This window comes from Rhipicephalus microplus, chromosome 3 (assembly GCF_043290135.1).
Source record: "Rhipicephalus microplus isolate Deutch F79 chromosome 3, USDA_Rmic, whole genome shotgun sequence".
Taxonomy (NCBI): Eukaryota; Metazoa; Arthropoda; class Arachnida; order Ixodida; family Ixodidae; genus Rhipicephalus; species Rhipicephalus microplus.
The window spans coordinates 19,967,369-19,992,568 of NC_134702.1; the positions used below are offsets into that span (position 1 = coordinate 19,967,369).

Consider the following 25,200-nt stretch of genomic DNA (forward strand, 5'->3'; position numbering starts at 1 on the left):
TTCTTCTTTCGTTCCGTCTCTTTTGTGATTGAAGGATTCATTTCGGTTTGGTGGTTCCCGATGTAGTCCGCCTTCACTGTCTTCTCGTGTTTTCACGTCTAAATAAATAAAAACTAAAAGCCTTCAACGGCTGAAGTTTACTCTAGAACATCGCTGAGAAACCCTCACGCTGGTCCCCACGATTTCTTACTTATATGTGTCGTTGCGTGGCGTCAAGACGCAACTTGATTGCTAGACGATAGTTATAGCGCGAGAACAGAACGACGACAAAGAGACAGGGAGGACATGTTGTCGTCGCTGTGTTCTGGCGCTGTAACTATAGTCATGTCATACCAACTAGCCCAAACTGCCACACTTCCAAGTTGATTGCTAGGTTACAGTTGGGGTAATGATGTTCGGTAATGAGCGGTCAGCTGGACGACGGCAAATTACAGAGTGCTGATATGCGCAGTCCTCCCCAGCACCAAGGAATAAGTATGACTGAACTACTTGTAGTCGAAGTCATTCGTGTGCTCAGGGTTCGCCTTCAGGGGGTGCAAAGCTTCTTCAGAACCCCCCCCCCCCCCCTTTTTAAGTCAACGTATGGGGCCGACTTCGCGCCCGATCCTTTCAGATGACTACCCCCCTCCCCTCACCCCTCTACACACCGATGGTCAAAGGAAATGACGTTACGGCAGACTGGTTCACGCGAACGAGAAAAATGAACTGGGAGAGAGCATTCTGCTTTGGCAAGCCAACGCACCGTGAAGCCTCATGGCGGTAATGGCTCAACACGTTACCTCCGAGCCGCGTTGGCCGGGCCGGGTGTGTCTGTGTGTGCATGAGCAACTTTGAAGGCACTGCACGCACTTCGCGATTGCATGTTATAGCTTTTTCTTTCTTTTTGAAGCTCCAGTTGTGCTGCACGCAGCTCCCAACCTAATTTATTCCATGCGATATTTTCTGACCGAATGCACGTAGCCTGTGGCCATTTTCACTGTTCATCACGCTTCGTTTAAAAAGGCAAGAACTTTAAGAAGAGAGAGGCTACACGAAACAATATATTCTTTTTTTATGGCACTCCCGTAGTTGATGTGCTTTTTCTTTTCCCCTTTTCCTGTGCGTTTTCTCGTTCAGCTATAGCTTGTGACGTAACCGCATGCACTGAACTGACCCACGAGGAATGTCATCTGAAGTTCCCTTGATTTTCGGGAGTTTCATTACCTCCCACTCAGTTTTTCATAAACAAGAAAAACAAAGAAAGAAAGAAAATAAACAGCGTTTGACACATTCAAAATAATAATGAAGGAAGGAAAGCCCAAATAAGGGGAGTGGAAGACAAGGACGCGTCTCCACGCAGCTCATGATCCCTGGCAGCGACCTGTAAACCCGCCGTCAGCCTCTGACGTGCGGCGAAGTTTCCAAAAACCCAGAACGGAAGTTCTTACACACGTTTTCGACTCCGCCAAAAAAAAAAAATGCGTGGACGTCTATTTTTTCATCTGGTCGTGCGAACAGTCTCCGCATCGGCGCTTTCGACCTTCACAATGAGGGCCTTCAGAGCCCCGCGAGACTCTCTTCCGAGCGCGAGCCCGCTTGCACGAGCCTGCACGGACTGCGGAACTGCGACGCCGAAAGCTCGGCCTTTGACAGCTGCAGCACCCCTTGACGCGTCGTCACCGTCTTTCTTTGTACGGACGCTTCCCGCTGGGGCTACGACGATAGGAATCGCTACCAGCGGCGTATACGGGTTCGAGGAATCGACCGCAACACGTCCACTCCTGCTGGTAGCACGGCAGCCGTTGGCCACAACGGGGGTGCCAGCTTCCGTTTGGAGGTGGTCCGCAGGAACAGCATCGCAGCCCTGTGGACCGCGCGGTCCTTCCCGATGATTACTGGCGAAGTCATTGGTGTCTACACCGAAACCGCTTTCCTTCGGGTGTGGCGATTCCGGGGCCGCGTTCTCGGGACGTGTGTCAGCTTCCTTGGTCGTGGGTTTGTCTTCAGCAGTAGCAGCGACGGCTAAAGTTATGCACGGTGGTGATTTGCTGGCACCTGCAGCGCGCGCAGGAGCAACAACTGTAGCGAAAGAATGGCGACCAAAGACAAGTACACGATAGGGAAGTCGGGACCACATAAGCGTGCGCAGGATTCCCCTACACAGGACCTCCTCTCCAAATTGTGGCGACTATATGGGGCTCCCCCCTCCCCCCCCCCCCCCCCAATCAGTGGACGCGCTTATAATAGCATGTATAAACGCAAACACAAACATACAAAAAGCATCCTTGACTGCCCCGCACCCTTTTTGCCCAGTCTCAACCACGAAAAGAATATTTTTCACTGCGCTACTGCCAGCAAACAATTAATCTAAAAAGGTGCGCTGTCGTGGAAAAGAAAGTGCATACAAATACTTATCTGCCCATATATAAAAGGCAAGAGGCGACAGCTATCATCAATACGGCACGTGCGTGGATCTACGTAAGAGATAACTGTTCAGCCACTACATTGCAAATTAATCGACTGCTGTCTCCACACGCACTACCGCTGATATCGGTGGGGAAAGGGGAAGCCCCTTCCCCCCTCCTAATCACTTGTGAGAAGAGAGGAGGGTGCGAACTCTGCCTCCCTGCTTTTACTCAATCAGGCCTGGACCTTATATCGTGCAAAGCGTTATTATGACATGCAGGTTTTCGACGATAATGGCAGCTGAATCCTTGACGTTGCAATCCAAGAACTGTTAACTTCCCATGAAGCACATGATCGTTTCATTTTCTTCAATTGTGAAGCATATCGTCTGTGAACTCGACCAACGGGGCCGAAAAGGAGGCGATAGGGCGCCCCTCCCCTTTGTCACCTGGGGGGGGGGGGGGGCAAAATATGGCTTACTGATTATAATTTACCAATTAGAGAGGCGGGCGCCGCTATAAACCTTCGACTTCACCCCCCGCCCCTGAAGGGCTATTCTGCGCACGCACATGCTAACGGGCAATTCCGCGCACTCATGTGTGTCTGAATAAAACTTAACAGTGATCACATTTCAGCGTGCATTTCGCACTCTCATCAATGTAAAGACAGATTATAGATAGCGGGCGTCCGGTACCGGTAGATTTCGTCGTTGTCGTCGTGTAGTGATGCATGCTCTTAACGGTTGGCGAGGGTTCGCCACAGGACGACGACGTCTGTGCCGCAGTACTGGCGCTAGCTCCGTCCTTCGACAACGCCGAAGCGGACCGCGTCGCGACGGCCGACTCCTGCGGTGGATGCCACTTGGCGGTGTGCGTCCGCAGCGTGGACGCCTTGGCGAAGCGCTTGGGGCACCGGCCGCACTGGAAGGGTCGCTCCCCGGTGTGGGTGAGCATGTGGGCCCTCATGTTGGAGCGCTTGCCGAACCGCTCGTGGCACACGTCGCACTGGTACGGCCGCTCGCCCGTGTGCATGGTGCGGTGCGACTTCATGTCGCTCGACGTGTAGAACAGCTTGCCGCACACGTCGCAGGCGTGGTCCTTCTGTCCCAGGTGGATCTTGCGGTGCGCCTTCAGGTTGCTGACGACGGCGAACGACTTGGCGCACAGGTCGCACTTGTGCGGACGCTCGCCCGAGTGGGTGAGCATGTGCGTCTTGACGTGACTGGACGAAGTGAACTGCTTGCCGCACACCTGCGCGGCGTGTCGGAAGCACGCAGCGGTGACGGGCGCCGCGCTGTTAGTTAAATTGATCGTGGGCTGGCACACATAAATAATATATGCCCGATTCTCGATTACCCTTTTGTTTTCGAAATCAACTCGTACGGGTAACACTCTCTAAACGTTGTAAAGTGAAATGTGCAAACCGTTCTTAAAATTCTAGATTGTGTCACACTGCTTATAAATCATTTAGGTGAACAATCACTTTTAACCTCTCATTAACGCAATTCGAATATCACATAAAACATCTCCTCATTAATTGAGTATAGTAAACATCATGTTTCCAATAAACTTCTGGCTAGGTTCCACATATGCTCTCACCTTCAGGTACAAAACGCGTCTATATACAGTAGCATGTACGTACATATGGGCAGATGTATGTATTAATATGTGAGTGTATTATATGAATATATCAATATGTATCTGTTTTTTTTTTTTTGGATATGTAACAAAAAGAGCCTCGATGTTTGATTCCGTGTGTCTATGCAGCCTATTTTTTGTACTTATATGTCACCTATTTTTGCTTTTATGCTATTTCTGTGTTTCTGTTATTATGCTGCTCCTTGTATTGTGATAACTATTATTCAATGTAGCACTGTTTGCTGAACTTTTTTCGCGTAGCGAAGCCACGTCAGGCCGAATGGCTTTTAGCTTCGCTTCGTTTTTCTGTATTCTCTCGAGAAATAAAATCTGTTTATTTCATTCATTTCATTTCAAGATGCGGTATCAAGTTATACTGTTAAAGTGGGTTGCAGATTCTGGCTGGTTGGTTCGTTATTATGAGTAAAAAATTGGTGAAGCTTAGCACGTAGCAAAACCGGATGCTTGGCATTCGTCTTTCGTGCGCTGTTTGTAATTTTGAGTAAAAACGACAGAAAGTTGGCCTATAGTTGACGTTCTTCACCATGGAAGACAGTCGAGCCAGTGCAAACCCCCTCATAAGACAATGGAAGCGGGCAATTGACACACACGCTTGCCGTCGATAACCTCGAGTTTGAATTGCATCTGAAAACTATAAGCTACGTGTATACGTGTTATGCAGGGCGCTGCCAGAAATAATTTTCGTGAGAGGGGAGTGCTGCGTCGCGCCAGTAGCAGCGATATTATACACAATAGGCGTGCGTACAGAAGGGGCAGTAAATAAATTATTGACCAAAATCCGGAACATATAACTTCCATTATTTAGAGTACCAGTGTTTTTAAAACAAGTATACATATAGTGAACGATTTAGATTACCATATAAACGTGTTTAACGATTTGGAGTAGCCCCGCCGCGGTGGTCTAGTGGCTAAGGTACTCGGCTGCTGATCCGCAGGTCGCGGGATCGAATCCCGGCTGCGGCGGCTGCATTTCCGAGGCGGAAACGTTTTAGGCCCGTGTGCTCAGATTTGGGAGCACGTTAAAGAACCCCTGGTGTTCGAAATTGCCGGAGCCCTCCACTACGTCGTCTCTCACAATCATATGGTGGTTTTGGGACGTTAAACCCCACGTATCAATCAACGATTTGGAGTATGTGTTTGAGAAAAGCATTTAACGATTCTGAGCACTCAGTACCCTAGAGCATAAACATTCCCAGTCGAACTGCAAGGAACAGAGCAGCTTGTACAGAAAAAATTTTTAACCATGTTCATGTTGAGTGCTTGGTACTCTACTATGGGAGAGGAGAAAGCCGTCAGTCCTCATGACACACAAATTGATGCACATCCGTACTGTAAGAGCATAAACAGACCCAATAGGACTGCAAGGATTGACTGAGCTTATGTTCGCATTTCTGGTGCTTTGTTCATGATTTTGCGTGTGTTCAGAACCAATGTTTGACGACTTATAGTACGATGTGTATACTCTACTATGGAAGTGCAATAAGCTGTCCCACTTTACAGAAGCAGAAGTAGCCACCATCATGTGTTTGGAAAAAGTGGTTATCAATTCAGAGCATTTGGTACTCTACTATAGGATAGCATAAAGCCGTTCCGTGAGCCTCAACAAGCAACTTGGTGTTCGGAACAACTGTTCAACGATTTAGGGTACATAGTACTCTATTATGGGAGAGCAACAAACTGTCGCAGATTAAAAATACACGTCCTGCTTAGAAAAAAGGTTTTCATCGATCCAGAGTACATAGTACTGACATAGAGTAACGTAGTATATATGTTTACTATGTTACTTTATGGTACTGAGAGCACGTGTAATCAACTACGTGTTTAGGCTATGGTATAGTCTCTGCCCAACACACAACATGCCTTATTCAATGACCTATCGATATGTGGGGTTTAACGTCCCAAAACCACCATATGACTACGAGAGACGCCGTAGTGGAGGGCTCCGGAAATTTCGACCACCTGGGGTTCTTTAACGTGCTCCCAAATCTGAGCACACGGGCCTACAACATTCCCGCCTCCGTCGGAAATGCAGCCGCCGCAGCCGGGATTTGATCCTGCAACCTGCGGGTCAGCAGCCGAGTACCTTAGCCACTAGACCACCGCGGCGGGGCTTATTCAATAACCTGGCCGTTCTTCCTGATAAGAATGAGGGCCCACGAGGCGTTAGACTTCACAACGTGAACCGTCAAGCAACCCCGTTTTAGATAATTGATATTCCGTGTACAAACACGTTGGCGCCACTGGTTTTAAGACGGGAACTTGAACGCTTTCGTGGATATCGTAAGGGAGCAAATTTGACATTGCTTCTCAGCCAAACGGAATGTTTTAGATCAGAACGACGAACGCTTAACTACTGTAGTATTTACATTAGCCGAAAAAAAGTACTTTTACGATTCGAGCGGAAGCACTCTAGCACGACTGTCACAAGTGAGCGGCATTCGTGCCCGTGGTTTTGTGGAGGGAAGGGGGAGGGGAGATGGGGACTGCACTTTTTTTTATTAGGTTGTAACCTATGCAAAACGTAAACCAGCAGAGATTGGCGTATATACTCATAGGAATGCGTATATATTTCCCTTTCATGGGGAGGGATCGTCGCGGCGTTTCCCTCCCTTCATTTCAATGTACAGGGCGGACTTTACACCCCCCTGCCCTCCTCGACTTGCAGCGCCCTCTATCGTCGAGTGCGTGCGCCTATGTATATACCTGACACTCGTGTCGTCGCTCGCCGGTGTGGATGAACATGTGCGACCGCAGGTTCGACGAGACGGAGAACTCGCGCAGGCAGATCTCGCACTGGTACGGCCGCCGGCCGCTGTGCACGACGAGGTGCGTCTTCAGGTGGCTAGAGGTGGCGAACGCCTTGCCGCACTCGGCACACTGGAACCGCCGCTCTCCCGTGTGTACAACCGCGTGCGCCTTCAGGTTCGAGGAGGCGCTGAACTTCTTGCCGCACACCTGCATTCGGGGACGCAGTTGATTTTCATTACGCTATCGGGGAGGATCAATAAGGAAGAGAGTCCAGGTTGGCGCCAGGCAACCAAGAGACCCTAGTGAAACGCGAATATTAGGCGCCGTCTGCGTCAACAGTATGTCTCACTGCGACGTCACAAATCGCCAAAACGTGACGTCATCATGATGTTGATATGATGTCGCATGATGTGACGTCACAGGATGACTTCAGTGCGTGACGCCGTCACTTTATCAACGGTGAGCCGATCATGGAGGCAGTGCAAAACCAGGTGAAGATGCGAAATGCCTCCAATGCCTCCCTCGGATCCCGGAGGTGCAGTGCGGAACCGTTTTAGGTGCAGAGCACTTTCGGAAGGAGGCTGGGGAGAATCGATGCACTGACTGAGAGGAACAAGATGCCTTATCCGTCCGAGTCGCCTTCGGTGGATATATAAAAGAGCCCGTGAGGTTATCTATTGAAAAAGAGTTATAGAAAATTTACAATGAATAGCTATGAAGACTAGTGTGAATAAGCCATGCATGAAGCTCTTCGTCTTCTGATCAACCGAGGCCGGTCAGATTTTTTGAATTTTGAAGGAGGGGGGGGGGGGGAGACGATGGGGAGTTGCTTAATTAATGATGGGGGTGACAACTCTGCCCTTGTAGTCGTTTTTAATGCCAGTGGATATGGCTACGGACGTTCTTTGACGATAATAGGGACCAGGGACCAATGATACATATGAGTGGCTGTGTATTAAACGAGAGATAAGAGAAGGCGCTTGTTTCTGTCTCCCTTATCGGGGACAGAGCTAAGCGCCTCCTTTGATCATTACGTTCAACATCATTAACTTCCCATCTGTATCCCCCCCCCCCCCCCCCATTGTGGAGCTTGTTTTCTTTAGGACCCGACTAGTGGGAGAATCAACGAGGGAGGGGATATGTGGCACCGCCTATTGGGGAACCATGCGGAAGTCTGTGGTGGCTGATATACCAGGTCGCTTAAAGGACGTTATCACCGAAAGGGACGATTATACCGCCAGGATTGGGGTTATATGTCCGTGTTACTGAAACACTAGAAAATCGTGCTGAAAACAAGGGTGGTTCATTTCCGGGGCGGGGCACTTCTCGGAATGTTGCGGGGCTTAGTTAGCTGTTATCTAAAGGAAAAATACACAACCACCCGTTACCGGGTAGCATTATTGCCCATTTTCTGTTTATTAACCCTACCACCACCTATCGGGTTTCCGCCGAACTCATATGCATTGGCTGTTATCAATAGTTGGCTAGTCGACAATGCAGTGTGCGCCTGATTTGTTACTTATGCTGAGATAGTGAGGCAGCCGCTGAACGAGCCGGCCACACAGCTCACTTTCGCTAGTTTAAACCACACAGAGCATATGCGTTATTAATGGTCAGTCAACTAGCAGTTGCAGTAGCTTGTTGACTAGTTAATGACTTGAGGTAGCCACTTTACAAACCTGTCAGTGAGCAGATTTCTTCGGTCGCTCATCAACTATGCAGTTTGCCAATGATTCACAGGTACGGTAAACTATTATGAGACGAACAGCCAGTGAGTTTGATTGTTCGTTCGTCAGCTAAGCACTCAGCCAGTCACGAAGTGTATAGTAGAGAGAGTAATCAACACGCAAGGCGATGCACAATCGTGTATCAATCATAAGCGCGTGCGGTACGGAAAAAGATGACCAATTATAGCCATGCGAGAAGGCACCCTTATTCACCCGTGTAGAACCTTTGAGGGGCTGCTGCTACTTGCACCATTTTCTGTAACCCGTAGCTTTCATCCTGTTCTTTGCTACTACTCTTTTTTATTTTCTACAACTACACTGTAGGAGCAACACGGTGTCGTGCGTACCTCCGGCCCACTTTGGCCCCCATGACTGCAGCGCTCGTCGTTTCCGCGGTCAAAGCCGGTTTTCCGCGCAGGTTCATTAGCGTTTCTAACGTCGCCCGCCCGCGCGCTCCCCCGGGAACACGTGACCTCGACAACTCCCTCCTCTGTCTCTCTCATTCTCTTTAGCTCTTCATCCGCCGCTATCTCTCGCGCGCGCCTGTTTGTTTGTGTGTGCGTGTGTGTGCGTGTGTGTGCGTGTGTGTGTGCGTGGGTGTGTGTGTGTGTGTGCGTGTGTGCGTGTGTGTGTGCGTGTGTGTGCGTGTGTGTGTGCGTGCGTGCGTGCGTGCGTGGGTGTGTGTGTGTGTGTGTGTGTGCGTGCGTGCGTGTGTGTGTGTGTGTGTGCGTGCGTGTGTGTGTGCGTGTGTGTGTGTGTGTGTGTGTGTTTGCGTGTGCTTTTTTCGCCCCCTATATATGAAAATAACTAAACAAAAAAGGGGGTAGCCCGTACCGCCAGGAGGTATAACGGGCTCAAGCCAATCTAACATAAATGAAGAGGCAAAATTTCCCAAGTTCACTTTTTAGAAAACCAATTAGTTAAAAAAACAATGACAGAGGTAAAACCTAATGAGTGCGGCATGAAAGTGCAATAAACAAACCGATTAGCTTCTAAGGATTGAACAGGTCGACATGCAGCAGCAGTGTATTTCCCAAACTTCAGGGTTTGGGGTTTGTGCGCGCGTGTGTGTGCGTGCGTGCGCGCGCGCGCGTGTGTGTGTGTGTGTGTGTGTGTCTGCGTGTTTATTTAAAATGCGTTGTCATTTAATGCGGGAAAGTCTAAACAAAATGACGAAGTGTGATGCGAGCCAGTGGTCTTGAGGATGGGCTAAACGTTGACGAGGATGGTAGCAGTGTGGGGGGGGTGGGGGGCAGAGATTTATAATATATTGTTTCCCTGGCGCAACATGTACACTTGAAGGCGTTTAACACCGACCTCCCGAGATGTCAAAACGATAGTACGTAAGAAAAAGGTAGTGAAATAATATTTATTTCCTTCAAGTAAAGCGACCACACACGACAAAACAGCTGCCCTGCAAGCAGCTATTCTGCTACCGCGAGAGCGATATAACAGACGCTGTGCTAGCATTTTATTTTTATTTCATTTCTTTTTCCTAAAACTTGGGAGAACATCTCTGCGTATATAGTCGCGTAAAGTGGGACATTCAGACTACCATAGTAAACCATAATTAACAAGAAGTATAAATCACGACGTTGACTAATTCAAAGAAACACAGTTTGCGCTCTGCCTAGTGCTTATACTCCATCAATTCAGGTACCAGCCAATGTTGATAATTTGCTCTTACAACAGGCTAATACAAAAGACGTAACTTAGCCTAACCTAACCTTCGTTTCGATGTTCTCACTAGCAGGCCAATAGCCGGAAAGGGGGAAAGGGGGGGGGGGATTGCCCGTGGCTATGAAGAGTAAAGAAAATAAGTGCTTTTTTTTAAATCAAATTCTTCAGCAACACTCTCTGTCTCTCTCTGTCTACCCTATCGCCCCCTATGACCACCATGTGCTTGATGCCCGCGGGCTAAGATTTAGGTGCATGTCAAAGAATCCCAGGAGGTCGAAATTTCCGGAGACCTCTCATAACCATATAATGGTTTTAGGACGTTAAGCCGTAACCAGCTTTTTTATAGATTTTTTTCGCTGTTTTCCTCTCTCAGGTGACTGTCGTTGGGAATGCGACATAATATATGTCTAAATTTCAGCTGGACCTTATTATCTCTCTCTCACACACACACACACATACACACATCTGAACTTACTGCGCAATCATCTCTCAATGCCAATTGATGGCCCTAGCTATAAAAAAAGGAGTTTTTTCATTGATAATTTCGTTCCTTGCTATGAAATCATCGACGAGATCCAACTGAAAATCAAAATAAATATACAAAAAACATGTTCAAGTTTGTTCTTGTCCCTCCTATTCTAACGAAGTGCAGAACACGGTATGCCACATCACGGATTCTCAGCACGCGTGAAGGACGGCCATCTCGCAGTTGTCGCAAAGTCACCGCGCGTTGCGCCGAGATTATCAGGATGCTGCGCAGGACATCCAGGTGCATAGGTCACGTCGTATCGTCTTTCTTTCTTTTTACCTTCCTATATGCGGCCTCTTGGTGTGCGGCACGTATCTGACATGCCGCTGAAATGGGTGGACACTCATCCGCAGTCACTGAACACGGTTGCATGTGAAGAGAACGTCTTTCAGAGATTCCTGCATGGCACCCACTTCGTGTAACCAGGTGTATCATAAATACTCCTGGCCTGATACTACGACCGTATATGCTCGCGTATTGCTACACTAACTAACTTAAGGATAATGCTTGGCTAACGTGAGTCTAATGGCGAGGAATCTAAAGCGAAAGCTTTAGGTGGCTGCTTCACCAATGAACTTGGATGCCTCACGATACCCCACCAATGAACTTACAACTCACGACGCCGCCCCATTGAATCAGAACTCAAGCGGTTCACAAAACGCGAAAAGTGGTCGTAGCCGACAACACAGACGATGCAAAAGTTCACATGATCGGAGATAGCGGCGTGATGACGTTATGTTACCTCATTAACGTTATATGACGACCCAGGTTGCCAGATTTCGTGACGCCAGAAAATGGAGCCGTGTGATGATGACATTGTGTCGCGTCATCGTGACTTCGTCGAGCCACGACGTCACACAACGACGTAATCCCACGACAGCGTCGATTGGTCAAACGTGGCGGCGGTTCTTCGAAACTGCATGAGGTATATACAGAAAGCTGCGACGCCATAAAATACTAAGAACCGCGACGCCTGCCATTCTGGCTGCGCCACAGAGCCAAGTTGCACGACGAAAGCTTTCGTGGGGAAGAGAGGATCGATACGAACGACTGGGACGACGAAAAAGAAGCAAAAAAGGAAAAAAGATGGCTTTAGCCTTCCCGTCGTCTTATAACCGATAGATAAGGCACCCCGGTGAGTTGTTTGTTTCCTTCTTTCTTGGTTCGTTTATTTCTTTCTACATAGCACTACGCCGTCAGCGCTGCAGCTGGATTGAGTGCATGGCTTATCAGAAGTAAATATACACAGCAAAATAGTATATCGAGATAACGAACAAAATAAAAAAGAAGAAGAAACAAATGGAATTGACCACCGGACGAGGATGTGAACGATTCTACACACCTTTTTTTGGCTGGCGAATGCAAAAGTTCAGGAGTGCGCACGAACGCGTAGAAGCAAGTAACGAATTCCCGTCTTGCATGAAACGAGGAGACGAGCTGAAAATTTAACCGCGCTACGCAGTGCTTTGTCAAAAATTGACGAAGCACTGACATGCATCGTCCGATAGGCGACTTGTGCAAAGTTCGCGTTCGCACCCGTTTGCGCATTTCGACGCATGCGCAGGAGCATCTTGCCACGCGCTGCGAGTGTAGACCAATATTTAGCAGTATGGCGATGCCACGTAAGTCTTTTTTTTTTAACGAAATATACTTCCTTAGTGCGCAGGAAATTTTTTCAGAAGAGAGATAGAGCCGAGAGACAGGACAGAGCGCACTCTGTCCGCTCTCTGTCCTATATCTCTCGGCTTTATCTTCTTCCTGAAAACGTTCCCTGCGCGCTAAGGAAGTTTATTTCTTTCAAAAAATGCAATACCAACCAGGCCAAGTAGCCACTCTTTTGCACGTAAGTCTAGCAACCAAAAACCCTTCGACACGTGTGCGATAAGCACACCATTTTTTTTTCTTTTCTATTGTAGTTCTGAGACGCAAGAGATTTATAGCCAGTCACAGATAGGCTCGGGTGTCGATGGACTTGAGAAAGCTGCTTGAATTGCGCATGCTACGTATGTCTCAAGTTTCTCGCCTTTCATTATTTTCCCCCTTTTATTTTCTTTTTGTACAGTACGCCCACTTTGGTCAAGTCATTTAGTTATTTCTTGCAATGCAAACTGTCTATTCTATTTTACCTACCAAAATGGTCCCCGCCGCCTCTCTGGGGTCTGTTGACAAGTGCGAAAATGGACCCATTGCACACGTACGTACAGGCATTCAAGTACAACGGCCGCTGGATGAAACGGAGGGGTGGTAGCTATGCTTAATGCTCTGCCCCTGCAATGTGTACTTGCACGGTCGCTGGATGAAACCGTGTGCTTTTTTCATCCAGCGGCCGTGCAAGCACACATTGGAGGGGCGGAGAATTAAGCACAGAGCACCACCCCACCCTACTACATTAGGCGCCCGAGAAAAAGACGCCGTTCTTATGTTTAAAAAATATAAAAAGTACGAGCTAAAAGTCCCACTTTAACTTCGATGTTGTGATTGCGGCTCTTAATTTTGGATAATACGAACGTGCTCAGAGGGCCCGAAAAGTTGGGACATCAAACTTTTTTTTTTTTCTCAGAGCTGCTAAATTTCCCATCTCGGGTGCTTGCGGGGGGGGGGGGGGGGGCGATATTTGGGCCCAATTTTACCTTGTTGCGCTATACCGTGGCAGGCTATCAATACGCAAAGAAGTGGAAAGGTTGGCAAGTTTATACGAAGAACAGGTTTCTGATTCTTATTTAGGGACAACTTATTGCGCTCCCATAGTTGAGTACCAAGTACTCAAAATTGTGAAACATGTTTTTCTAAACACACAAATCGGTGCTCCGTTGAAGCTGCGCGGGGGGTTTCTAGCAGTAATTTTTGTCGACGTGGCCTCATCAAGTGTGAACCCCACGGGACGGCTTTATGCTTTCCCATGGTAGAGTACCAAGTACTCAAAACCATTAACCACTTTTTTTCTAAACCCACGAATCAGTGCCGTTAATCCAGAGAATCACAAATGGGGACACACTTTCTTGCCGTGTCGGGCATTTTGTTTTTATAAATACTTGTTTTATTTTTACTCGTATAAAATTTAAAATCGTCCCTCGAAATCAAGTGAAAAACTAACATGGGTCATTTACTCACGTGATTGCATTGTTCTCCTGTCTGAAACCGATCGAGCGGCACTTGCGAGTTCAGTAATCTCACACTGCTGAGAGGCATCGAACACCACTACGCGCTAAATTATATAGAAGACATTAGAAATATTGGACGCGCTATACTTAAGTGTCAAGCCATTCCGAAATACGATGTGTGAAGTACAAATTTTCAAGAGTGGTCTCTTGCGGGGATTGTCGCCCCATCCTGAGCACATAAAGGGGTAGCCCCCCCCCCCCCTAATTTCGTCATTGGTACTAATTCACGATGTTTAGCAACACCAATGACAAGGGACACTTGAAAAAGAAAACTCTCGGGGTTTGTAATGTAACCGCCTCAGTTCACGCGATCAAAGGAGACACCCATCTCCTTTTTCTTCGAAGTCCACGTACTGAACTTCCCGCTGCCCTTCTCAAAGCTTTCCGCAGCTGGCGTATTTTTTTTTGCAATGGCTTCAGGACCACTCATCGTTACGAGAGAGCACCCACTTACGATGGAGGTGAAGAGAGAACGTGACGCAAAAGTTGAGGGTGAGCGCTTATTGTGTCGGCTTCTTCAGTCTGTTTCAGTCGTCAGTGCATGCGCGCCCTTCGGCAACGATCAATCCATGCAAACTCGCCCACAAGCTTTTCTGCTTTGTAAGACGCAATCTATGCGTATGCACCTCACCTTGTTTTGCACTGCATTCGTGATATGACTACATTTGACGAAGAAATGACGTCATGTGATGACGTCATCCAATGGTGTGTCAGTGGCATGATGACGTCATCACGTGATGGTATTTTATTTTTTTCTAATCGCTGGTCCTGACGCCGCTAACGAAGGCCGTCGACGCGCGCCACAGGTCAATTTTTGCGCTTCGTGAGGCATCCAAGACCTAATCACCGCGTTACAAGTTGCGAGCCAACGCATGTCCTTTCTTTTCAACGTGGCTCTTGTAACTTAGAAGTATGGCAGCTTGGGCTAGTTGGTATGACATGATGATAGTTATAGCGCAAGAACAGAACGACGACAAAGAGACAAGAAGGACAGCGCTCGTGTCCTTCGTCTCCTTCTCGTCTCTTTGTCGTCGTTCCGTTCTCGCGCTATAACTATCGTCGTGTCTCTTGTGTCTGGAAATGCGAAGTAAATGGTGTGAAGAAGCACCTGGCATGTGTGCGGTTTCTTGTCCATGTGCAAGAGCATGTGCGTGCGCAGGTTGCTGGCGGAGGCGAACGACTTTGAGCACACGTAGCAGTGGTGCATCCCGGTCGATGTTGAAGCGGCGACGACGGCTGTGCGCTGGCGATGACGTAACAACGGCTGCGCAACCACCGCCGGTGGCGCCACCTGTTGACCGTACGGAACACCGGTGGCCATGGCGGCGGCAGCGTGAACCTGGGCGCGAAATCCAATTCAGCCAGCATATTTGCATAGCGCGAGAAAACTAGTAGTTACTACAGCATAACTGATCGAGTTACCTTTCCAAGCATTAGCGTTGCCAGAAATAAATATATTTTCCGAAGTTGCTGGGTGTTCTACCATATTCGTGCATGTTCGTGCCTGCGTTTGTATGTGTGCATGTTTATTATACACACATGCCCAATTGAAAAAAAAAAATGTTGGGAAAGGGCGAAGTTGGTTGAACCCCGGGCTGCGCCAGTGCTCTTGGGGTCTGTTTTTCCCACAACAATGATCATCGTCCCTCTTGTGCGCCATGATCACCGCATTCTTTCATGTCACGAGCAGCAAACAGCGCGAGAAAGCATATCGTGCTCGGGGAGCCCCGAGTTTGCAAGGAGAGAGCGAAACAACTTCATTCACGGCACAATCCAGTTCTACAACGAGAACCACCAGGGGGTCTAAGTGTGGGGGCCAGTTGCTTTCCACGACCGCTTCGGCGCAGTTGGGATCGCTTCTGCATGAATACGGTGGTCATTTGGTTACAGGAGCGACTCCCACGCCTCGACGAAGGAAGCTGGCATTATTTCAAGAAAGGAAACGCAAGCTAGTCTGATTACGGTGGTTGTTGTCGGATAAAAGGAGACGCTTTATTTGCATTCTGCTTTTCTTCCTTTCTATCTTTAATTCTTTCTTTGTTTCTTTCTACCTTTTCTTTCTTTCTATCTTTCTTTCTTTCTTTTTTTCTTCCTTTCTTTCGTGGGGAGGGGTGTGATGAAGTGGACTTTTAGCTCCGACGCTTGCGAAGGGATAGAGTATGTGCCTGTAGGGGTGTGGATGAGGCGGTGGTTTGGTCAGCAACAAGGAAAGTTGCAGTGACGAATGTAAACGCGTCTATTACAGCGGATGTCATTATCCTAAAAGTATCACCACATACATTTTTTTTTTCCCGCTCAGCTTCATGAAAATTCACGGTCATTCATGCATCGATCGTTGTGGAAGAGGAGGTCCCTCCGGGAGAGTACGCGATATATATATTATCTCTCGCCTTCATGTGTTCCTCGGCTTCGCGTTGGCTGAGGAACAGCCGACAGCAGACGGGGCACTGAAGCGTGGTCAGCGCGGGCAGCAGGTGGTTCAGCAGCTCCTGCTGATCGCGTCCAGCCTTCTTTTTATCCGGGCCGTGGGGTGGTTCGAGGCCGTCACCAGCAGCTGCCGCGAGCATCGAAGCAGTGGCGCTGCCGTCGCACCCGTCGAAGCGTGCGGCTGCGGGAAGATGGCCAACGCTTCGCGTCGGCTGATGCGGGTGGCTGGCGGGCAGAGACGGTGTCGGAGCAGCTTCGGGGACACCAGCCGCGAAAGCCGTGTTGCGATATGGTAGTCGATCATCCATGCCTGCGCGGTCGAGAAAAGATTTTAAGGGACACCGAAGCGAAACAACGAACCGGTTTAGACTCCTGAACTGTACTCCGAGAAGTTAGAACTCTAATATCTTTAATTTTTACCGTTGTAGGTTTATTAATAGGGGTGAAAATCGAGGTCATTGTTTCATGTTCGAATTTCGCGCCAAATCTCCAGATTTCGAAACAAATCTTTCGCATATGGGGCGATGTCAGCGCAACGAAATTTCCTGAAACTTGGTATGTTAACTTGTCGACTTCCTGAGAGTGCGATGTACTTCCTTTTTTTACAGACGCCGTGCGGTACTTTCAAGATGGCGTCGCCAGTGCACTTCTTTTTTGTGCCTTTTCTTACAAACAAAGCCTCTTCATGCCGCAAGCAATTGCGATTTTGGAATCGTGAAAGATTAATTACTATGAGCAGTGGTGTAAATCATCGGGGTTCAAATATGATCATTTTTTGCTCAGTATGCCATTGCGAAAAAATATTTTTGTAGGGGGGGGGGGGCACCATTGCGTAAGGGTTGAACGAGGGGTTGACACACCCTTTGCAAATGTGGACCCTTGAAAAATTTGCCTTTCAAAAGACATATTTGAATATCTTCACACTTAAAGAGAGCGAACTATCCATTAATATTGACTGCTCTAAAATCTGAAACAATTTCAATGAAGAGAAATGAAGTGTTTAGAAAAAGTGTTTAACGACTTAGAGTACTTGGTACTTTACTATGGGAGAGCGGAAAGCTGTCCCAGCCGCAGCACTTGCTGCGGTCGCATATCATGAGACGAAAACAGTAAAAAAACGTGCAAAAGTGTAAGCGTTTAGAAAAAGTGTTTAACAATTTCAACTATGGGAGAGCATTGAGCCGTCCCGATTAGGTAAGTTACCGGCCCAGACTGTGTGTTTAAAAAAATTGTTAACGATTTACAGCACGAGGTACTCTACTATGGGAAAGCATATCTAAGCCGTCCCGTGAGTCTCACACTTGATGAGGCCATGGCAACAAAATATTTTCCGTGTTTAGAAAAAAAAATGTCCAATTTTTTAGAGTACTTTGTACTGTACTGTGAGAGAGCAGAAAGTCTCTTAGTGAAGTGACGCCTGCGAAGTCGTCTCAAAATGCACGAGCATTGTACGGAACGCTACGGGTTGCTTCTGACGTACCGCAAATGTTCATTACGCGCTTGTTAGTTATACTGGTTGTAGAACTTGTGCCTTGAGATAAAAGACAAACGCTCCTGTCTATCATATAGAGTCGAGGTGTTTTTATATGTGACAGCAAAAGAACGCATCTGTTTTCTATTTAATGATGTGCATCGGACTCATTACTCGAAGGTCGCAGGTACGATCCCTTCCGGATGCAAGCTATCTTTTCGTCCTCTTTTCTTTCTTCACATATACATTGTAATTACTGCTAATCACATCCCCTATACTTACCTTGGCCTCATTGTCCGTCGGTTCTCATCAGTACCGTAAAGAGGCTTTAAAGTTCGTGACGTCACACTGACAACCACGTGCCTAAGTTTCGGCGCGGCATTCAGAAATGAAACCTTGACCTTCATCTTCTCTTAGAATAAATAACCCATGATGGCGAAATCAGTGAAAACGTTGTTCTGAAAGAAGGATTTGTCTATCAAAACTGATTTAACGGTACACCTCTTGTCCCTTAAGGAGGCGTCAGCCGCGGGGGTGCACTCCCGCATCAGCCGTGCAACATGTCTGCTGGATCTTTTTTTAGACATGGAGCTGTATTCTTGAGACGACCACTTAATTTCTTACACGTCGTTCCGTGTCAACTGATTGGCTGGCTGAGGCAAGGCGGGCAAATATAGTGACCTCAGTCAATGGACTCGTGACATTTTATCCCGCAAAGCCACGCTGGCGCTGAAACCATAAGCGTGCGCACGGGCGGGGGGGGGGGGAATCACAAAATCAGCCCCTCATATTTACCTCGCCCTCCCCCCCCCCCCCTCCCGCTGAAGGGGAGCTCCGCGCAGGCCTACGGCTGAAAGTGATCATATCAGAATACGGACCACAACAAGTCGTAGTGAACCTTGCTTTGATAATGTTCTTAAATTTTGATCCCAACAACGACGAACTTATTTTAGTCACTCAAAGCACAATGATCTCCTCCCCCCCCCCTCCCTTGATCTCTGCCCACGATAACGCTAGGCAAATGAGAGAAAGTTGGGTCTCGCTTGCTGCATTCCGTGCCGACCGGTTGTGCCCTCGCGATCTCCGACGTCAGCGTAGCTCTGGCCGACTGGGCTCGCCCTACGTCATCTCCTGACGCCGACCTCCGACGACAGCATAGCTCTGACCTACTAGACTTGCCCTACACCATCTCCTGACGCCGACAAGAGCTCTCGCAAGTGGTGCCCCGTCCTCGGGCTCCTGTGACCGTGTTTCCATCTTTCCTATCTCCCCTATCCCCTCTATATGTCCTCGCTCGCTGGCTTAGCGCATCCTTTTTCTCTCTCTCTCTACCTTTATTCCTATTCTTTGAATCCCTCCTCACCCCCATCCCTTGTGAGCTACTGTTGAGGTGTCGCACCGTGATGCAGACATTTACGGGGCTCCCTTTTAAGTTCCTCTCTCTCTTAGAACCACTTTGAGAGAAAGTTATTACGATTATTACGGCGCAAGCTAAAGACACTCAAAATGCAAGATTTTACGCTCTTATACAAACGGGAGTATTTGAGGCATATTTCTGTCATGCATTTGCTACCGGGCTTTGAGAACTGTGCCCGCATCACAACCCGATCGAGAGTGCTATGTCGCGCCGATATCCGCTTGCACTTTGTTACCGGTAAACACAGTGCGCCCAACGATTGCCCCAGTAAACCTCGTCGGATAGGTAATTGTTTTTGCGCGGATGTGAATGACACCCAAAGACGCCTTTTTTTTCCCCGCTGTATACAGTGAAAAAGGTGTCGTTTGCACTGCACTTTGTTCTTGGAGTGTTGGAGGAGGCGCGAGCAACTTCGTTATACATGGTTGCAGAACTTGTGCTTTGGGATAAAAAAACAAACAAACGTTCCTGTCTATCATGCAGACTTGAGTTGTTCTCTTATATGTCAGAAAAACGGCGCACCTGTTCTCATGCCTTTCTTGAGCGGAGAACAAAGGATCTGCACCGTACCACGGGGAGCTTTGCAAACCGAGCAAAAATACGGATCTCTTCGATTCAGAGAGACGCGAAGGTTCGCGCTTATCAGACAGGCACCTACCGTGCTCGTTTTGGAACAGTTCGAAGACGCGCACGCAACTGACGAAACGAAACGAGATTGATTGATTGATATGTGGGGTTTAACGTCCCAAAACCACTATATGATTATGAGAGACGCCGTAGTGGAGGGCTCCGGAAATTTAGACCACCTGGGGTTCTTTAACGTGCACCCAAATCTGAGCACACGGGCCTACAACATTTCCGCCTCCATCGGAAATGCAGCCGCCGCAGCAGGGATTCGAACCCGCGCCCTGCGGGTCAGCAGCCGAGTACCTTAGCCACTAGAGAAACGAAACGAGGTGATATCAGACAAACGGAGCATCTATGATGTCTAAAGAACAAGAAGGTTCACCGACGGTGCAGCTACGGGACGAAACAAGATTTCGAATATTCGCGAGAGTAGACGGTATAAGTACGAGCGACGACTATCGCTGCGGTGGGTAGTGCCACCGCTATCGCTGCGGCGCTACCCACCGCAGCGATAGCGGTGGGTAGCGTGCCGTTGCTGCCGACCGCCATCGCCAGTGCGAGATAGACGGCGAACGTTGTAATGTTGATGTTGCTTACCGTCCGCTTACGGGATGCCTGTGCTCTCGGTCCCCCGAAGAATCAGAAGGAGGAGAAGAAAACGACGCACGTGTCACGCTTGATGACGCGCGCACCTCTTCAGTCTTTTCGTCGTAACCACGTGCGTCAGAAATCGACCTAAAATATCTCGCCCACTTGATCGCGAAGATAATTATCAAACTGCGTTCTAACGAGTTCGTAGTATCGGAGGTACTATCACACGCGTCAAAACCGTTATGTCTACCAAATTTCGTTCGTTTGACTTGGACGCTAGTGAAGCATCTGCGGTAGGCTTGATGGTTGCATCTCGGTGTTGATCCCAGTAAAACACTTACAGAAAGTGTTATGTCCATTTTGGCTACTGAAAGGTAGGGAAAAAAAGACAGAACACTGAAAGAAAACGGTGCTCTGTGCGTGACGTCACAGTCTTGGCCATTAATAGGCCAGAGTGGGTGTGTGCCATATAGTGTGTTGGGATACAAAGAAAGGTGTCAGTAGCCACGTGCCACAAACAACGAGGCGCATGCCATCGTAGCAATGGAGTGCAACGTGCGTTGCGATTGCAGCTCCGAAAGTAGGAAAGAGGAGAAATGTTTCATTGATAATTCAATCATAAAAGTGTCTGCCAAAAGAAAATGTTACTGTTACCAAAAACTAAAGCAACTCTGTCGCAAGGTCTGAGAGTGGCACTCTCACTGGCTGTGCTGGTGAGTTTGGGATTAAGGGTGAACCACCTTCCTCTTTTCCTCTCATCATCTCCCGCTCCCCTCCCAAAACCTTCTGTAGCTAACGTCAGTGCATGGCCATCGGCAAGATGTTTCGTGGGTGCAAACCCGTATCGCATTGCTGGTGGGAAAGGGGCTGTGCGTTGGTTTAGCTTAGTGGGGGATGGGGGTAGTGCCCTCCTTGCACCCCCCCCCCTCTGACGTCCATGCGAGAGCAGTGGAACAATGGGCCCGTGCACCTCCCACAACCCCCGATTTTTTTTTTCATGAATTACCGTGCACAAAATGACACTTGATCATATTTTTCTGCCCGGCTACCAATGGCTCCAGGATCGAAAGCATTTCAAGTTTTCTGCACCTTACTTGCTATCGCATTGTTTCGGGATAGGCACACCTTTGACCGCGCGATCATTTAGTGTGATAACGCAGTCAAGCGTTGTGAAGATGATGTCGTGGTGACCCCATAAATGTTTGCCGTAAGGCGTCATGATGACGTCATCGAGCCATGATCTCTCGCCGCGTGATTTTTTAAATTGTTTGTGATGATGTATTTCTCATTTGTGTCGAGAGTTCTGAAAGCTTCGCGATGTCAGAATGACGTTGCGGAAGAAAAGCCGGAAAGAGGCGGCGCGCTGCTCCCCAGCTACAGCCAATCAATGAAGGCCGAATCGAACTTGTCCACCAATCGGACACCACGAGAATAGTTCCCCGTGTGATTGGTAGGCTGATGATGTTCACGTTATCCGTCCGGACCTCCTCGTTCGTTTAATCGCAAAAACTCAGATTAGTCTGACAGCTAGGCAGGCGTAATTATGCATGGAATGAACCGCGAAGTGCTTTATCAACCCCTTTTATCTGCAAGCATGCTATCTGGGTCTCTGTTCTGCAAAATGAATTGTGCAAGCTCATGCTACGCAGGGGCAGCTTGATTTATGGTAATAATGTATAGAAATGTGTTGGATGCGTTATAAACTCACAAATACATTTAGTTTCAATAGTGATATGCGACTATGTTTACTCAAAAACTGCAGAGTGTTTTTCAACGCAAATTCAAATTACGCGCCTTGTGCACTTCGTTTGATGGTGACGTCCTGCTGGTGGCGTCATCGTAAAAGCGACCACCGCTCTCCCATTGCTTTCCTGCGAAGACGGCACACTGCTCCATTCTAGTACACCATAATTATACTCCTTCGGGAAGACTTTTTTCCAGCCCCTTGCAACATACGCCGCTTCGAAACAGAACACCAAAATCATTAAAGTGACGAAATATCATGGCCGCCGATGGCACGGAAGAAGAGACCCGTTCGTAAATTAAGGAAATACAAGACGAAAAACGTGTTTGTCCAGTAGTGCACACGCCGGCCAAATCTCTCTCTTCTACTGGGACCTTGCTTGCAGTTATCGCCCGAGAAAAAAAAATGCACAAAACGGCAATATCTGGAATCTTTAACTATCCAGACAACGAGGAACACGCTTAACCACAACGCCGGCAATCCACCGCTGACGTATGCAAGATGCCTCAAGCGATTATTTTAGCGGATTTAAGCTGGAAGCTTCGGGCTCTGAGCTTAGTGAACAAGGCTTCTGTGTGGAAGCCGAAATGTCTTTTACCCTCTTGGTCGGCGTCCTGTCTTTTTATTCTAACAAAGTTTTCTCTTTTTGTCAGGTAGGTGTTAAGAAGCGTGTTTGGCTACTTTGATCAGCGACAGCTTGCAAGAAACAATACGAAACAACATTCTTTTTGAAGCAGGTATAGTTTTGACCACTCACGTGAGCAGGTATGATTGAAACTGAACCTTAATTAATTGTAACATCCCTTTTTAAACGCGACGTAGCTCTCCTAGCTACTGTATCCGGGTCAGTGAACTAAAAGTTCCAAAAACACAATAATGAGTCTATTGCAAATCTAAAAAGTGGCAGATCCCACGTACAGTGGGAATCGATTATATGCGAAGCATGAGTGAGGAAGAATGATAGGTCACTTAAAGATAAGCACAACGTTGAGAGGCGGAGGTAAATTATGCCGTACATGACTGCCATGTCATGATTATCATGTTTGGACGTTTCATATACCTTCGTCATCTATTAACGTCACCTGATACCAACGTTGGTATATATGGAGCTTGCGAAACGGCCGCAAGCGTGCTATGAGCGTAGCATGTAGTCATGTTTTACATGAAATCCATATCATGATTGTCATATTTGGACGTGTCATTTACATTCATTGTCCATTCACGTCACGTAGTACCAAATTTGGTAAATGTGGAACTAGTGAAACGGCCGCGAGAAAGCTATGAGCGTAGAATGTAGTCGTGTTTTACATGAAATACATATTATGATTATCAGGTTTGGACGTGTAATTTGCCTTCGTCGTCTATTCACTCCCCGTCATACCAAATTTGGTACATGTGGAGCAAGCGCAACGGCGGCGGGTGCGTTGATTGATTGGTATGTGGGGCTTAACGCCCCAAAACCACCATTTGATTATGAGAGACGCCGTAGTGGAGTGAGTGAGTAACAACTTTATTGAACATGTCCGGCGTCATTGACCGTAGTGGAGGACTCCGGAAATTTCGAGCACCTGAGGTTATTTAACGTGTACCCAAATCTGAGCACACGGGCCTACAACATTTCCGCCTCCACCGGAATTGCAGCCGCCGCAGCCGGGATTCGAACCCGCGACCTGCGGGTCAGCAGCCGAGTACCTTAGCCACTAGACCACCGCGGCGGGGCGGTGGCGAGCGCGTCATGAAAGGCCCAATATACTCCGACGCACGCGCCGACGACGTTACTTAGAACCGCGCCTGCCTCTCTTCGTGACGGAGGAACACCTTGTGCGCCCAAACGCGCATGCGTCAAAGCAACGCAGCGCGGCAATAGCCTGTGAGTATATGTCATGCAGATCCACTGAGTTCCTACATGACACGCATCTCATGATTATCAAGTTTGCACTAGTCAGATACCTTCGTCATCCATTCACGTAGCGTAATACCAAATTTTGGCATATGTGAAGGTAGCGAAACGGCCGCGAACGCTTCATGAGTGTGGGACGTAGTCATGTTGTTACATGACACGCATGTCATGATCCTCATGTTTGGATGTGTCATTTACCTATGTCGTCCCTTCGCGTCACGTAATACCGAGTTTGGTACATGTGAAGCTAGCGAAACGGCCGCGAGCGCATCATCAGCGTAGCCTGTCGTCATGTTTGTACATGACACGAATCTCGTGATTATCGTGTTTGCACCAGTCACATACCTTCGTCATCCATTCACGTCCCGTAATACCGAATTTGGTTCATGAGAAGATAGCGAAACGGCCACAAGCGCATCATGAGCATAGCATGTAGTCATGTTATTGCATGACACGCATCTCATGATTATCAAGTTCGCACCAGTCACATACCTTCGTCACCCATTCACGTCCCGTAAAACCAAATTCGGTATTTGGAAAGCTGGTGAGACGGCCCCGAGCACATCATGAGTTTGGCATGTAGTCATGTTGTGACATATGACACGCATATCATGATTTTGATGTTAGGGTCTGTCGCTTGTGTTCGCCATGCAGTCGTGTCATACCATACCAGTTTAGCAACATATCATGTGAATGAAACCACTGCAAGATCAGCAAGACCATGTCATTTAAATGATGACATTTATGACATACATATATTGATTTTCATGGTATGACTAGTCAGTTGTGTTCTTCATACAGTCATGTTATATCATGCCAAGTTTGGTATCGATACCATTATCCAAACGGCCAGGAGAGCTAAAAGTCGTAGGTGGCTAGATAGATAGATAGATAGATAGATAGATAGATAGATAGATAGATAGATAGATAGATAGATAGATAGATAGATAGATAGATAGATAGATAGATAGATAGATAGATACGCTCAAAGTTGCCGAAGTTCGCCAAGAAATGCTTCGCATTTAAAAAAGGATATTTTTTGTGTGCATGGAGTGTCCTTAAACGAGATCTTAGGGGGAAAGTCGATGCGACCACTTGTTGCGAGATATCACAAAAACGAAAGCGAAATCGCTTA

At 47.9% G+C, this 25,200-nt stretch overlaps 1 protein-coding gene and 1 long non-coding RNA gene across 2 annotated transcripts; one reads left to right on the forward strand and one right to left on the reverse strand.

Moving 5' to 3' along the window:
* Positions 1-628: 628 nt before the first annotated feature.
* Positions 629-15,223, reverse strand: LOC119163549 (uncharacterized). The gene is made up of 4 exons (XM_075889021.1): positions 14,997-15,223; positions 6,747-6,998; positions 3,080-3,635; positions 629-2,034 (listed from the first exon to the last, which is right to left on the reverse strand). The coding sequence occupies exons 1-4, from the start codon at positions 15,207-15,209 to the stop codon at positions 1,478-1,480; spliced, it is 1,578 nt and encodes a 525-aa protein (XP_075745136.1). The 5' UTR covers positions 15,210-15,223; the 3' UTR covers positions 629-1,477.
* Positions 12,497-15,354, forward strand: LOC142803621 (uncharacterized). The gene is made up of 2 exons (XR_012894197.1): positions 12,497-12,921; positions 15,048-15,354. It is a non-coding gene; the product is annotated as an uncharacterized LOC142803621 (long non-coding RNA).
* The last annotated feature ends 9,846 nt before the right edge of the window (positions 15,355-25,200 follow it).